Source organism: Chrysochloris asiatica, unplaced genomic scaffold (assembly GCF_000296735.1).
Source record: "Chrysochloris asiatica unplaced genomic scaffold, ChrAsi1.0 scaffold00024, whole genome shotgun sequence".
In the NCBI taxonomy this organism is placed as follows: domain Eukaryota; kingdom Metazoa; phylum Chordata; class Mammalia; order Afrosoricida; family Chrysochloridae; genus Chrysochloris; species Chrysochloris asiatica.
In genome coordinates this window covers 20963181-20977200 of record NW_006408542.1, presented here as the reverse complement: position 1 = coordinate 20977200, position 14020 = coordinate 20963181, and the positions used below count along the sequence as shown (strand labels likewise).

Below are 14020 nucleotides of genomic sequence, written 5' to 3'. Positions count from 1 at the left end.
TCTTACCAGTCATTGAGACTCATTGCAGCATGGCAATGTCTCTGTCTTAAGTAGCCGAGGTTCCACGTGATCCTTACCCGTCTCTGGCCACACGTCCAGCATAAACAGCCGCCATCCGAGGAAGGCAGGGAGAAGGTGGTTCTTAATTACATATTTTTGGAAGTCTCAATGAAGGTTACAGAAAATAGAGCACATGATGGTAGGCAAAGCCTTCCAGTTTAACCTAACACCGCCTAACCTTGGGTTAAATATACATTATATACCACAATGTCAAATTGTGCTTTCTCAAAATCAGAGACATTACAAAGAGACAATCATTTCAAACTGTACCTCTAGAATGGATTCTGCAAATGTGTAAGATGGTACACAGAACTCAAAATAAAGGTTTTCCCAGGTGTAATTCATATTTATTTTTCAAAGGGATTTATTTCTACGACCCAGAAAATGAGCCTGCATGTCACCAAAGGTATTAATGCCTGGAGCCTTAGATGTTTCCTTTCCATGTTACTGTTGTAGCTGTGGAAGTTGGGTCATTTCTGTACATCTTGGTTTTCCAGGGCATTTCCACATCTTAGCCTGAACTATCTTGTCTTTATATGCACAAGGGTAACTTTCAATTACTTTTCCTACCATAATGTAATGTGTACAACTCCACGGCACATAACAACAACTATTTTATAGGTAGTCTAACATATAAAACACACACAAAAACCACATTTCAAATATCCCAATTTTAAATTAAGTCCCATTCACAGCATTTAATGTATTGGTTCTGTTAATTTTACCTGAAGAAATGTTGACTATTTCTTTAACAATGGCATTCTGGGCTTCCTCATATTCAGTTTTATTTTTGGTATACTCTTCATTCAGAGAAGTCAATTTACTGCAAATCAAGATCCTAGTTTTATTAAAAATATTAAAACATCTACTAGAGGTAATATGTATTATATATTCAAAGCATCCCAAGAAGTATCAGCACAATAGTAATTATACTGGAAAACAGACAAGTCGTATTAGGGGCAGATGTGGCTAGAATTCAGGTCATTAGCACTCCCTTCATGCTATCTGGAATAGCCCATTGGCACAAGTCTTGCTATAATTACTTCCTTGACTTAAATTCTATTTGTGCCTTTTATAAAATACTTAGATGGAAAGTAATCTACAGCCCTATTTAAGATGGAGTCCCCACTTTCCTCCTTAACACAAACATGGTAATTCTCATTACTGTAACATTCAATATCCTTTTGATATTGAAAGTTATCAAAATAAGGGAAATGTTTTGAAAATGAAACCTTACTGAGAAATTTGAAGGGGCAATGAAAATGACTTGAGAGAATTAAGAACAAAAAGTCAGGAGGAGGGCCACAGAGAAAAGAAAGAAGCTCAAACCATTATCAGCAGGGGGAGGCAACTGATAACCAAGTAACAACTGTGAACTTGATGGGGTTAGCCAAAGAACAGAACACAGGCAAGTAGTTAAAAAAAACAACAACAACAAAGGGAAAGTTTTAAAGGCAGATTTTAGATTTTAATTAGATGATGGATAGATAATGGATAGATATGAAGAAATAGGTTATGATCAGTGAGTCAGATATATAGCAAGCATATTGAATGCGTGAACACACCTGTCAAAATTTTTGATACCACTGTGGCCATTCAGTTCAAACATTTTTTAGATATGACACACCATCCTCGTTGTAACCTCCCAAAGTTTTGTCTTATCTAAGGTGTGATATGTGTATTTCTGGAACCAGAGGGTATATAAAGCATTGGGGAAATAGTAATAGAGGGAGGAGAAAATAGTCACAACAACCAAACAAAAGATCTAGGTTTATGTATCTACTGCTACTTATTGCCTAACTGACTCCCGAGAACTGAATTCTCAGTCTTTTCATCTATAAAGTAAGGGAATATATATACCTGTTCTATTAGCGTAGTGGTTAAGAATCGGGCTGCAAACCGCAAGGTCAGCAGTTCAAAACTACCAGCCACTCCGCGGGAGAAAGAGGAGGCTTTCTGCTCCCGTAAAGATTTACAGCCTCGGAAACCCTGTACAGGGTCGCTATGGGTCGGAACCGACTCAGCAACATTTATCTCAGAAACGTGAGGAAAAATTAAACACTGTTTTCATTATTAGAATGGTACTCAGAGCACCTAAGATAATGTTTGTACATAATCGATGCTCAAACTACTGTTAACTAAATGGATGAAGAGCATATGTACAGAAGATATCTGTAAACCATCAGGAATATTCAAGAGGGGTGGAAGTAGGGAGGACCATAGGCTTTAGTATAGTACAGAAAGAAAGGTAAGACCCATAAACACTCTTCAGGTCACAGAGTATTAAAAAAAAAAAAAGAAAACAGTGAAAGCAAGAAGCTGTCAGGGATGGGGGTGATCAGTTTCATAGGTTTACCTGCAATTCTTCTTTCACTTAAAAATTATTTGCCCTCAGGAACTTCCTGACATCCATGAGCAAGGCTAAAGGCAGAATATGATTAACAATGCTGTCATCTAGTGACTGGCCTCATTAAACTGGAAGACATCTCCCTAAGTGGTGGGTTCAATTGGGATACTAGATTTTGTTTTAATTTGACAAAGGACAGAAAAGTTTTCTTTGAAAAATGAGGCATGTGGAAAAAACTAAGATAGAGACATAGCGAAAACTAGCCCTTAATAGATAAGAAAAAGTAATTTTAAGACGAATGTCATACAATCAATTAAGTGTTGACAAAATATAATGAGGCATAAAATGGAAAAATAGCATGTTAAAAATAAAGTCAACGTACTACTTCAGTCAGTGAGGGTAAGATAAATTATTTTTCAAGTGGTGCTATGACATCTAACTAGTCATTTGCAAAGAAACAAGATTTAAGTCTTATCTGTGAACAATAAATCATAGCGTCCTTATAAAAAAGGAATAGCTTAGTTCCATCTTAAAAATATAACACAGGCTTAACAAACCTGTTGGCAAATTTAACACCATTCTTCTGGATATCCACTGTAGTAAAGTTTTTATTGTTACGAAGAACTTTCTCCTCCTTACAGGTTACTCGAAAGTAATATCCAAATTGTGTACTAGAATCCAGTTTAATCTGCTTGCCAGGCTCCAAGCCTTCATGATCAGGAAAAACAGAAACAATACTACATAAATATCTACAGACATTTTCCAATGTAAATGTTTAAAATGATTAAACCAAAAAGTGAAAAATATCTTTTGATTACATGACAGTATACTAAAAAGTCTTTATTAATATTATCTAACAGGAAAAGATTAAAATTTCACTTCATTCAAAAACTACACAAGTTAAGGATATCTATAAAATCCCTGGTAGCACTGTAAGGAGCCGTGTTGACACTGGGAGCTAGGCTGCTAACAAAAAGGTCGGCAGTTCAAACCTATGAGCCACTCCATGGGACAAAGATGGGGCTGTATGTTCCCAGAAAGATTTACAGTAACTTTGAGTTGGCTCAACTCAATGACAGTGGGTTTTAAAACTCCTCAAGGAACAGAATTTCTACCTTTCAATCAATGTGCCTGTGCAGCCACCACCCATGTATCAGTGGGAGCTTGTGTGTTGCTAAAATATGGAACATGTTTCAGCAGAGCTCCCAGACTAAAATGGATTAGTAAGAAAAACCTGGCCTTCAGTAACAAAGACAGCTAATGATAACCCTACTGATCCCAACAGTCCAGTCTGCAACCAGCAATAGCACAATGAACAAACTTGAGAACTTATTAAATATGAAGGTTGACTGGATATGACATGAAAGAGAACCAAGGATGAATGACTACATTGAGAAGTAAACAAAAGAATGATTCAAACCAAACGGAACCACTCTTACCTAGCTCTCTGGCTGCACTTATTAATGTTGACTGCATCTTCTTTTCCAAGTCATCCATGATTTCTCTTAATTCTGTTAGATTAGGATCAAAAGAGGGTTTTACAAGGAATTCGTGGTTTTCTACCTATAAACAGAACAGGGTGGTTCAATTATAAAGTCCAGTACTTTAAATGTGCAAGAATTAATCATAGAAAACAGATACAGTACTAATGGTACATGTTGTGTTTTTGTGAAGTGCCTTCAGGTCGGTTCCAACCCATAGCGACCCTTCAGAGGGTTTCCGAGGAACAGCTGGTAAGCTTGAACTGTTGACCGTGCAGTTCAAACGGCTTTGCAGTCTGGCACATTAACCCACAGAGCCATACCAGGTATATAGGTTATTAATAATATTATTTTCATTTGTATTTTTCATAAACAATGTTCAAAACACCATAAATATTCAATAACGTAACCAAGGCTGTATCTTGGAAATCTCTGCATCAAAATCTCATGATTTAAAACATACTGCTGAGTACTTTATTTCCCTGGAAAACAGATCTAAAAGATTATCAATGGTAAAACAATCACAAAATATTTGGAATCAAACTCTTAAGTAGCAACAATTACATTATCGGGGAATTATGCCGTACCCCTTGTTTCTATCAAATCTTTATATATATGTATATAAGCAGTATTTTCTTTTATAAAAGTATTTGCATGTGTAATAAAACACCAGGGTCATTAAATAGGCAAAGAACAGAACGTACAACTAACAGAAAAGCAAAATGGCAAACTAACCCAGAGGAAAATGCTAAGAGCCCCATAATAATAAAAGATATGAACATTGAAGCAATCTTGAGACAATACCCTATAGTTATCAAACACTAACTGCGGAAACTAAATGAGTACACTCCTATCTGGCGGCAGTGTAAATTGGCATAACCTTTTTTTTTTTTTTTTTTTAAAAGACCGATACTCTTTGACATAGCAAATGTTTTCCGGGAATTAAATCTAAGGAAACAATGCATCAGAAGCAAAACAACACAGAGACTAATACAATTTTTACAGATTTATCTGTTACAGTAAAACTAGGAAATCACATCTGCACAATGGTACACCAAAAGGATAGACTGTTTTGTAGTTATTTAAACAGATAGTAAAGATTTTCTAAAAACAAGGGCTAAGACATATAATAATTTTGGGGGGTGGGGTGGGGATACTACTACAATAGTAGATTAAACTACGCAAAAGAATTGGCCTCTCCCAAAGAACAAGGCAGTCATGCCAAGCTCCTATCCTCATTCGATCTTCCAAAAACCTACTTACTAGTGAGTCAACAAAACCTGAAGGTCTTACTAATAAATTTAGAAAGAAGAAAATTAAGTGAGTATCCAAAATTTTTCTTCCTTAGATAAAGGAGTACTGTGGATAGAGGGAAGGAGCCCTGGTAGCACAGTGGTTTAAGTACTGGAGTGCTATTCTTTCTGTGGTAGAAAGATACGGCAGTATGCTTCTGTAAAGATTACAGCCTTGGTAACTCTATGGGGCAGTTTCACTTCATACTATTGGGTTGCTGAGTCAGACTCTCAATGGCAGTGGATGGGTGGACAGTAGAACATTGTTTCAACAGGGCTGCTAGGAAGATCTGAGTGGAACTTGGGAAAGTGAGCAGTGGTTCTAACTTACTAATGGTCATGCAATGAACTGGGTATCCTCTAGCAATACATCACTCTTAGCACCCCCAGCAATCTAGGAAATAAAATAAACTTCCCATTTAGGTAGTCTAGTAAACATGAACACTAGGCTATCTTTCCAACAGTATCACCCACTTATCACCAGAAACACACAGCCATTGTATCCAACTGCACAGGAAGAGATAGAACAAGATTAAACCCTATGGTCTTAGTATTGTTCTGAATAAATAAGATACTGACAGGTAAAGTATATATATTAAAAATAAAAGCAAGGATAACTTCCCAACCTCTGTGTCAGAGCAAGTGAGTGTATGTGTGTGTGAAAGAGAGACAGCGGGAGAGATAGAATGGAAAAGGGACTAAGGTTGAAGACACAATAGAATTTTAAAAGTCCAATATAAAAGCAAATAAGAAAAAGTGAATTAGGGGAAGTAAGAAGATTAAGTCAAGAAATAATTTGGAATAAATAAAACCAAATATAGCAGTAATCATAATAAATTAGTAATTACAATAATAATAGACTAAATTTACCACTGCTAAAAATTATCAGATTAAATTTAAAAATAAATGCTATTATACGCTTTTATGCCTAAATCAAAAGGACTTAGGTTGGGGAAAAAAAGAAAAATATAAAAAATGAAATGAAAGAACTCTGGCATAGCTCTTTTAATATCAGGCAAAATATAATCTAAGGCAAAAAGAACAGTCCTAAAGAACTGGAGCATTTGTTTCACTACAAAGAAACCACAGCTCTATACCTAACAGTAGAAATGCAATAGGGTTTCCAAACTGTAATCTACAGAAGCAGAAGGCCACATCTGTTTCCCTTGGAGAGGCTGGAAGGTTCAAACCACTAACCTTTTGGTTAGCAGTTGGGGATGGGACTGACAAGATGCCTTCTGGAGAGCTGGTTGTTTCAGCTGTGCACCTGACAGACATGGGTGGCTCTGTAGGCCAGTGGCAGGGAGGAAACCCAGGTTAGTGCACAGAGCAGGCAGGTTTTTTTTTGTTTGTTTTTTTTACTATTTTCACTATCATAAATGTAAAATGCCAGATAAGGAGGTAGTTTAGAAGTGAGGTGGAGTCAAAAGATATTATTGTCCAAATGCATTATAGCTAAATTTAGCATGCTTCATCAAAATCTAACTGAAAGTCTTTATTTTGTATATGTGTGAAAAATCACTGTCTTTTTAAAACCTTGTTTTAAGCTACATTTTCTTAGAAACGAGAAAATCTTTAAGATTTATGGAAAGCAGTCACAAAAACATCTGAAGCATTCTACACAAAACTAAGCTTAGGGGAAAACTAACCAAGTCACTCATGCAAATTGCTGTTCCCTTCATATCACGAGCTCCTAAGTGCACAGCTAGAAACAGTTAGTGAAGCTTCCAGAAATCACACAGGAAACAACTGAGGTTTCCTCAAAGTGGTTCTGAGTCATGGAATTTAAATGCCTAAATTCATCACAGACATCTACAATGACAGTGAAGGGATGAATTCACCTTATAACCTGAGACAAGTTTGAGAGTTTATAACACAAAAAAATAAGGTTCTATACTAGAAGTTCTGATACAGTGCCATGGGTTAATACACTGGACTGCCACGACAGTTTGAACATCAAGCTCATCAGCTACTATTTGGAAACCTCATACAGGGTTGCTCTGGGTCGGAACCGACTCTACAGCACTTAATAACAACATACTAGGAGCCCTAGTACTGTAGGATAAGCACTGGACTGCTAACCAAGAAATCAGTGGTTCAAACGCTACACAGGGTTGCTGTGGGATGTAACAGACACAAAGGCACTTAATAACATACTAGGTCTAGGAGTTCTGGTGTGGCACTGAAGGATAAGCATTGGACAGCTAAATACAAGGTCCACTATTCAAACCCACCAGCTGTTCTACAAGGTCCACTATTCAAAACCACCAGCTGTTCTTTGGAAACTCTGTAGAGGGTCACTCTGAGTTGGAACCCACTCAACAGCACTTAATAGCAATAACATATTAGATCTACTCCCCAGAGAATTAATGAATTTTTAACGAGGAATTACAAGTGTGCCTTATTTATGTTGACAGCATCATGACATAAAAGTCCTTGGGTGCTTAGTTTTCACTTAGTCAATAACCTAAAGGTTGTCAATCTGAATACATCTGATGGTTCCTAGAAGAAAGATTTGGCGATTTGCTTCTGTAAAGATTATAGATAGACAAGAAAACACAATGGGCTGGGGCAAGATGGCAGAGTAAACAGATGCCCTAAGCTGACCCTCTGCAACAAAGACATGGGAGACCAAGTGAAACACATACAGAAGCTGATCCTGGAACCGTGAGCACTCAAGAATAGGGCAGAGAGATGGAATGAATGCTGACTGGGAAAGGAAGCAGAACAGGAGCAGTGAAAGAGAAGAAAAACAGGTGGACTGAACAAGTCCATCCTGAGCTTTTGTGAGTGACTGCTGGTACAGTGGCCCGTGGGCACAGGACAAGGCTAGAAGTTGGCAATGGGGGCTTGATCAATCCTTGCTCTTGCTAAACTATCAGCCAGTGTCCCTTCCCCCCTGGGCAGCCTCTGTTAGTCTCTGCTTCTGAAGGTCCATGGGCCCAACCTGAACTATGCTACACAAACAGAGAACTGCGTTCACATGTCCCATCTCTCCCACATCTACCAAGACACAGGTGGTGATTGACAAAGAACACACAAATATACGATCACCAACTAAATATAAGCGTAACACAATGTTGGAGAGAAACAGACGATTTCAGCTTACAAACAAGACAGAGTACCTCAAACAAATCATCAAGATAACAGCCAAAAAATGTAACATCAGAAACGTATCAGAACTACTTCATAAGGAATTTTTTTTAAGCTTTAATTGTAAACTGAGTGACAGTTCACAGGGCAGATCATCAGTTTTATATTCAAACAATCATTGGTTCATTGCACTGATTATAATATAATCCCCTCTTCTATGCACCATCAGTAAGAGTATTTACCTCTATTCCCTTTTGTTTTGATATACAGAAAGTTTTGAAATACAGAAAATATTATGTTTAAATGACCAAAAGACACACAGCCTTTCTCATTCCCTGGGTCTAGAGTTCTCAGCTGCGCTATGTACCTATGCCATCTAACTACGCCTCTGCTTTGGTCTCTGATTTTCTGCTTAGGATCCCATGCTCCACTCATGTTCTTTCCTCCTGATGGTCCTAGAGTCCTCTGTCCCTGGAATCAAAGATTAACAATTTCCCCTTTTTCTTTCACATATTCTACATTTATAGTTGTGACAATAGCCATTCATCATGATACCAATTACTCACTATTGAATCAAGAGACTCCTATCTCCATCCTCCCCCATCACCTTCACCAGGCCCATCTGGAGAAGAGGAAAACTATTCAGTGGGGATTCGACCTTACCCATCATCTCATTCTCAAACTAAGCGCACTCTTGAAAGTTTGTAAGCCAGACATTTCAAGCTTTTATTATGCTGTTGTTGTTAGTGCCATCGAGTCGATTCTGACCCATAAGGACCTTGTATAGGGTTTAGAACGAGCAGCTCGTGAGCGTGAACCACTGACCTTGAGGTTCAAAATGACCTTGCAGTCCAGCACGTTAATCCACAGCACTACACTGGAGTCCTGGTGTGCTGCTGTAGGTTAAGCACTGGACTACTATATCAGTTTGAACTTCAAGGACGGTAGTTCAAACTCACCAGCAGCTCCTTGGAAACCCTACACAGGGTTGCTACAGGTCAGAACTGACTCAACAACACTTAACAACCACAACTTAACTCTTAAGAATGTGTCCAGGTTACCTTGAACCAATCATAATATTGTATGATGGGGCTTTACAAAATTCATGGAAAAATGAAATGAAAAGATAATGGAATTTTTTCTCATGAACTTTCTGAAGCCCTCTTATATTTCCCTGCTTAGAAGCACTGCTTAAACAGTCCCATTAAGGGAAACTGTAAGGATCATCTTGGAATACTGCCCCAACTTCTACAAGTAGCAATCCGAGAACCAAAAGAGGAACCAGCTAAAAATGTTAAAAGGTAGAAGAGGGTCAAGAAATTATATCTTCTTTCCTAGCTCTACAATTTTTATTGTTGTTAAGTTCCAACTCACAGTGACCCAGTACAGAGTTTCTGAGTTCGGCTGCTAACCACAAAGTCAGCAGGTTGAATCTACCAGCTACTTTGAAGAAGAAAAAGGAGAGTTTCTGTATCTGTAAAGATTTATAGCCTGGTAAACTCCTGATTAATGTGCTGGACTACAAGGTCGGTTTGGACCGCAAGGAGGTCGGTGATTCCAGTTCACCAGCCACTCCTCAGAAACCCTATACAGGGTTGTTATGAGTTGTAAACCATAACAACAAAATCCTACAGAGTGGCTACAAGGTTGAATCAACTCAAGGGCAGAGGGATAGGGTTTCTGAGACTGTACATAATTATAGCTCCTTTTCTACTTTAGGCTGCTTGGTAGGTTTTAACTGCCAATCTCCTCGTTAGCTGTTGTTAAGTGCTGTGGAGTCGGTTCCGACCCATAGTGACCCTGAACAGGGTTTCTGAGGCTGTAAATCTTTACGGGAGCAGAAAGCCTCACCTTTCTCCCATGGAGCAGCTGGTAGTTTCGAACTGCTGACCTTGCGGTTCGCAGCCCGATTCGTAACCACTATGTTACCAGAGGTCCTTAGTCCAGTGCTTATCCTACAACCCCACTAGAACGCCTAGACTTTTAATTACATGAGCCAAAGTACTAACTTTTCAGCTACCTACAAACTATCATTATAAGCTTTAAAAATATCCTGATGTAACTATATATTTGAAGTTATATTCAAATAGTCAACGCAGAGAAAAAGAGAAACCCACAACGTAACATTTCATTGGGTTAACCCTTAACCTTAATGCTCCACTTTCAGATTAAGACTTTTTAAAAAAGTGACAGCAAACAGGACAAATGACCCTCTTCTAGTCTACATCTAACTAATTATAAATCTTAGAAAAATGGAACAGCACTCTAACTAATCACACAGCATCATCAAAAACTAATGCTGAACACCACCCCTACACAGGGTAAGTTCTCATTTAAAGGCAGGCTTTAAGTATTTCACATTATCAAATGAAATGTTTTTAAGCCACAACAGGCAAAGTCAGGATAATGAAGAAACCAGATACATACTCTTTACTGGAGAAAAAGCAAAGATTATTAGCTTTGCCTCTGTACGTCTTTGCTCTAATACATTTATATGACAAAAGCATCAAAAAAGGGAAACATTTTAAGATTTACATCCTCATATTTTGAGTATCACTCCCAAGCACACTAAATAAAAACTATAAACAATAGGTCATAAACTAGTACATAATCTGTGAGGGAATGTTTTGTTTGACGTTTCTCATGTCAAATACATATATATATCTAAAAGATCATGTAGTAATATTGTGTGAATTAAAAAAAGAGGGAGAAAATAAAAAATCACAACATAAAGAATACACAAGATTTTATCAACCTGCCTTAGAAGGACTCCTGGTGTGATGTTATAAAATCGGCACTAGACTGACTGCTTCAGAAACCCTATAACCACTCAATGGCACTAACAACTGCCTTACTAATTATCATAAAACCAACCAAACAAGACCATTGCCATCAAGTTGATTCTAATAGTAACCATATTACTATTAGATGTAGGACAGCTTCATCTTTCTCCCTCAGAGCAGCTGAACTGCTAACCTTACAGTTAGTAGGCCAATGCCTAAGACCCAACACCACCAGAGCTCCTTTGTAACTATCATGGTGGTGTTGCTTTTAGGTGCACAACAGAACGACAGACTGCCCGGTCCTGCACTATGCTCAAACTGTTGATATGTTTCAGCCTACTGTAAATGCCACAGTGTCAATACATCTAGTTGGGCATCTTCCTCTTTTTCATAGACTCTCCAACGTTACCAAGCGTGGTATCTTTTTCTATCAACTGTCCCCTCCTGGTAATATGTCCAAAGTACCAAAGATGAAATCTAACCTGGCTGTACTTTTTCCAAGATATTTTCAAGATTCTTCATAACACTATAATTCAAACACATTGATTCTTCTACAATCTTTCTTATTCATTGTCAAACTTCCACATGAACAGGAGGCGACTGAAAATGTCATGACTTGAGTCAGGTACACCTGAGTTCTGAAAGTAACATCAAAGAGGTCTTTTGCAGCAAATATGCCAATGCAAATTTGATTTCCTGACTACGGAGCACTTACTGGAGATTCAAGCAAAAAGAAGTCTCTGACAACTTCAAACTTTCTCCATTTATCGTGTTATTTATTGGTCCAGTAATGAGGTTTTTCATTTCCTTTACATTTGAGGTGTAGTCCACACTTAAGTCTACAGTCTGATTTTCATCAGTAGTATTTCAAGTTCTCTTGGCTTTCAGCAAGCAAGGATGCATCATCTGCATATCATAGGTTGTTAATCAGTATTTCTCCAATCCAATCCTGATATTATTCACATGATTCAGCTCCCAAATTTCTTGCTCGGCATACAGACAGATCAAGTAAGTATGGGCAAAGGATACAACCCTGGCACAAAAATTTCCTGATTTTAAATCATCAGGGTTCCCATGTTCTGTGTAAAAGACTGCCAGTTGTTCACAAGTGCCATCAAGTTTTCTGTAATATCTATTCTTGGCAATATTATCCATATTATATTACCCACACAATTGAAAGTCTTTGCATAGACAATAAAGTACAAGGAAGCATCTTTCTGGAACTTTCATTCAGCCAGGATCCACCTGGTGTCAGCAGTGATATTCTTTGATGTCCTCTTCTGAATCTGGCATGAATGTCTGTGTTTGACTTATCTTCAGCAAAAGTTTGCTTGCATTTGATATTAATGATATTGTTCAAGGATTTCCTGTTGGGTCTCCTCTCTTTGGAATGAACATAAATATAGATCTTTTCCAATCAGATGGTCATGTAGCTACCTTTAAATTTAGAAGCATAGTCAACTGTGCACTTTCAAGCGCTGCATCAGTTTGGTGAAACAATTCAATAATTCCTGGTGAGCTGTTTTTCATCAATGCCTTTAATGCAGTTGGACACTTTCCTTCAATACCACTAGTTCTTGATATGTTGTCAACGGAAATCATTGAACACTAATTGTTTTTAGTACATCAGTCAATATCTTACCCCTGGAATTCTGCAATATTGCAATTCAAAGCTTGAAATTTCTCTTCAGTTCTTTCAGCTTGAGGAATGCTGAGTGTGTTATACTCTTGTGGTTTTCCAATCCAGGTCTTTGCACATTTCATTATATTTGACTTTGTCTTCTTGAGATGCCCTTTCAAATTTTCTGTTTGGCTCTTTTGTATCCTTCTTTCTTCCATTTGCTTAACACCAATATGCTGAAGAGCAAGTTTCAGAGTCTTGTCTGACATCCATGAGTATTTTCTTTCTATTCTTTTTAATGATCTTCTGTTTTCTTCATGTGTGATGTTCTTGATGTCATCCCATAACTCTTCTTGTCTTTAGCCATTACTATCTAATGCATCAAATCTGTTGGTTTAAATTCAGGTGGACATATTAAAGGCCTTCTTTTGGCTCTCAAGTACTTGCTTTCATTTTCTTCAGCTTCAGCCTTAACTTGCATATGAGCAATTGATGATCTGTTTAAAAGTCTGCCCCTGGCCTTGTTTGGCTGATAATATAGAACCATCATCTCTTCCCATAGATGTTGTCAATTTGACTCCTGTGCAGTTCATCTGGTGAAATGCATGTGTATAGTCATTATGCTATTGAAAAGCAAGGTATATGCAATGAATAAGTCACTGGTCTTGTAAAATTCTATCATGCTATCTCCAGCATCATTTCTATCACGAAGACCATAGTTTCCAACTACTGAACCTTCAGTTTTGTTTCCAATTTTCACATTCCAATCACCAGTAATTAGCTATACATCTTGATCGAATGTTTGATCAATTTCAGAATGAAGAAGTTGATAGTCTTCAATTTCATCATCACTGGCTTTAGTTACTACTGCATAAACTTGAATAAACGGGATTAGCTGGTCTTCCTTGTAGGGAGTCCTGGTGTGGTGCTATAGGATAAGTTCTTCACCACGAGGTTGGTTTGAACCACAGGGCCAATAGTTCAAATTCACCAGCTGCTCCTTGGGAACCCTATACAGGGTCACTATGGGTTGGAACTGACTAGAGAGTACTTAACAACTTGTAGGTACACAGATATTACCTTTCACAAACAGCATTGCATTTCGAGATAGATCTTGAAATGTCTTTTGATGATGAATATGATGTCATTCTTCAATTTGTTGTTCTCTGCATAGTAAACCATGACTGTCCAATTCAAAATTGCCAATACCAATGCCCAGTTTTTACTGATTTTTGTGTTTCATTTTGTTCAAATTGTTAATGGACATTTGAAGCTGTTTGTTCTTTTTGAGCTGTATCTGATAAGCAAATTAAGGTGTGGAAAGGTCTGATCAATCCATGCCA

The 14020-nt window shown here is 37.7% G+C and overlaps 1 protein-coding gene across 1 annotated transcript in view; it reads right to left on the bottom strand.

Annotated features, from left to right (window-relative positions):
* MSH2 (mutS homolog 2) overlaps positions 1-14020 on the bottom strand; it is a 126503-nt gene that overhangs the window by 27557 nt on the left and 84926 nt on the right. Inside the window, exons 9-11 of the mRNA XM_006839430.1 lie at positions 3847-3970; positions 2965-3115; positions 786-883 (exon numbers count right to left, since the gene is read on the bottom strand). Of these exons, the coding sequence (XP_006839493.1) occupies positions 786-883; positions 2965-3115; positions 3847-3970 (373 nt within the window). The remainder of the gene's footprint in view (positions 1-785; positions 884-2964; positions 3116-3846; positions 3971-14020) is intronic.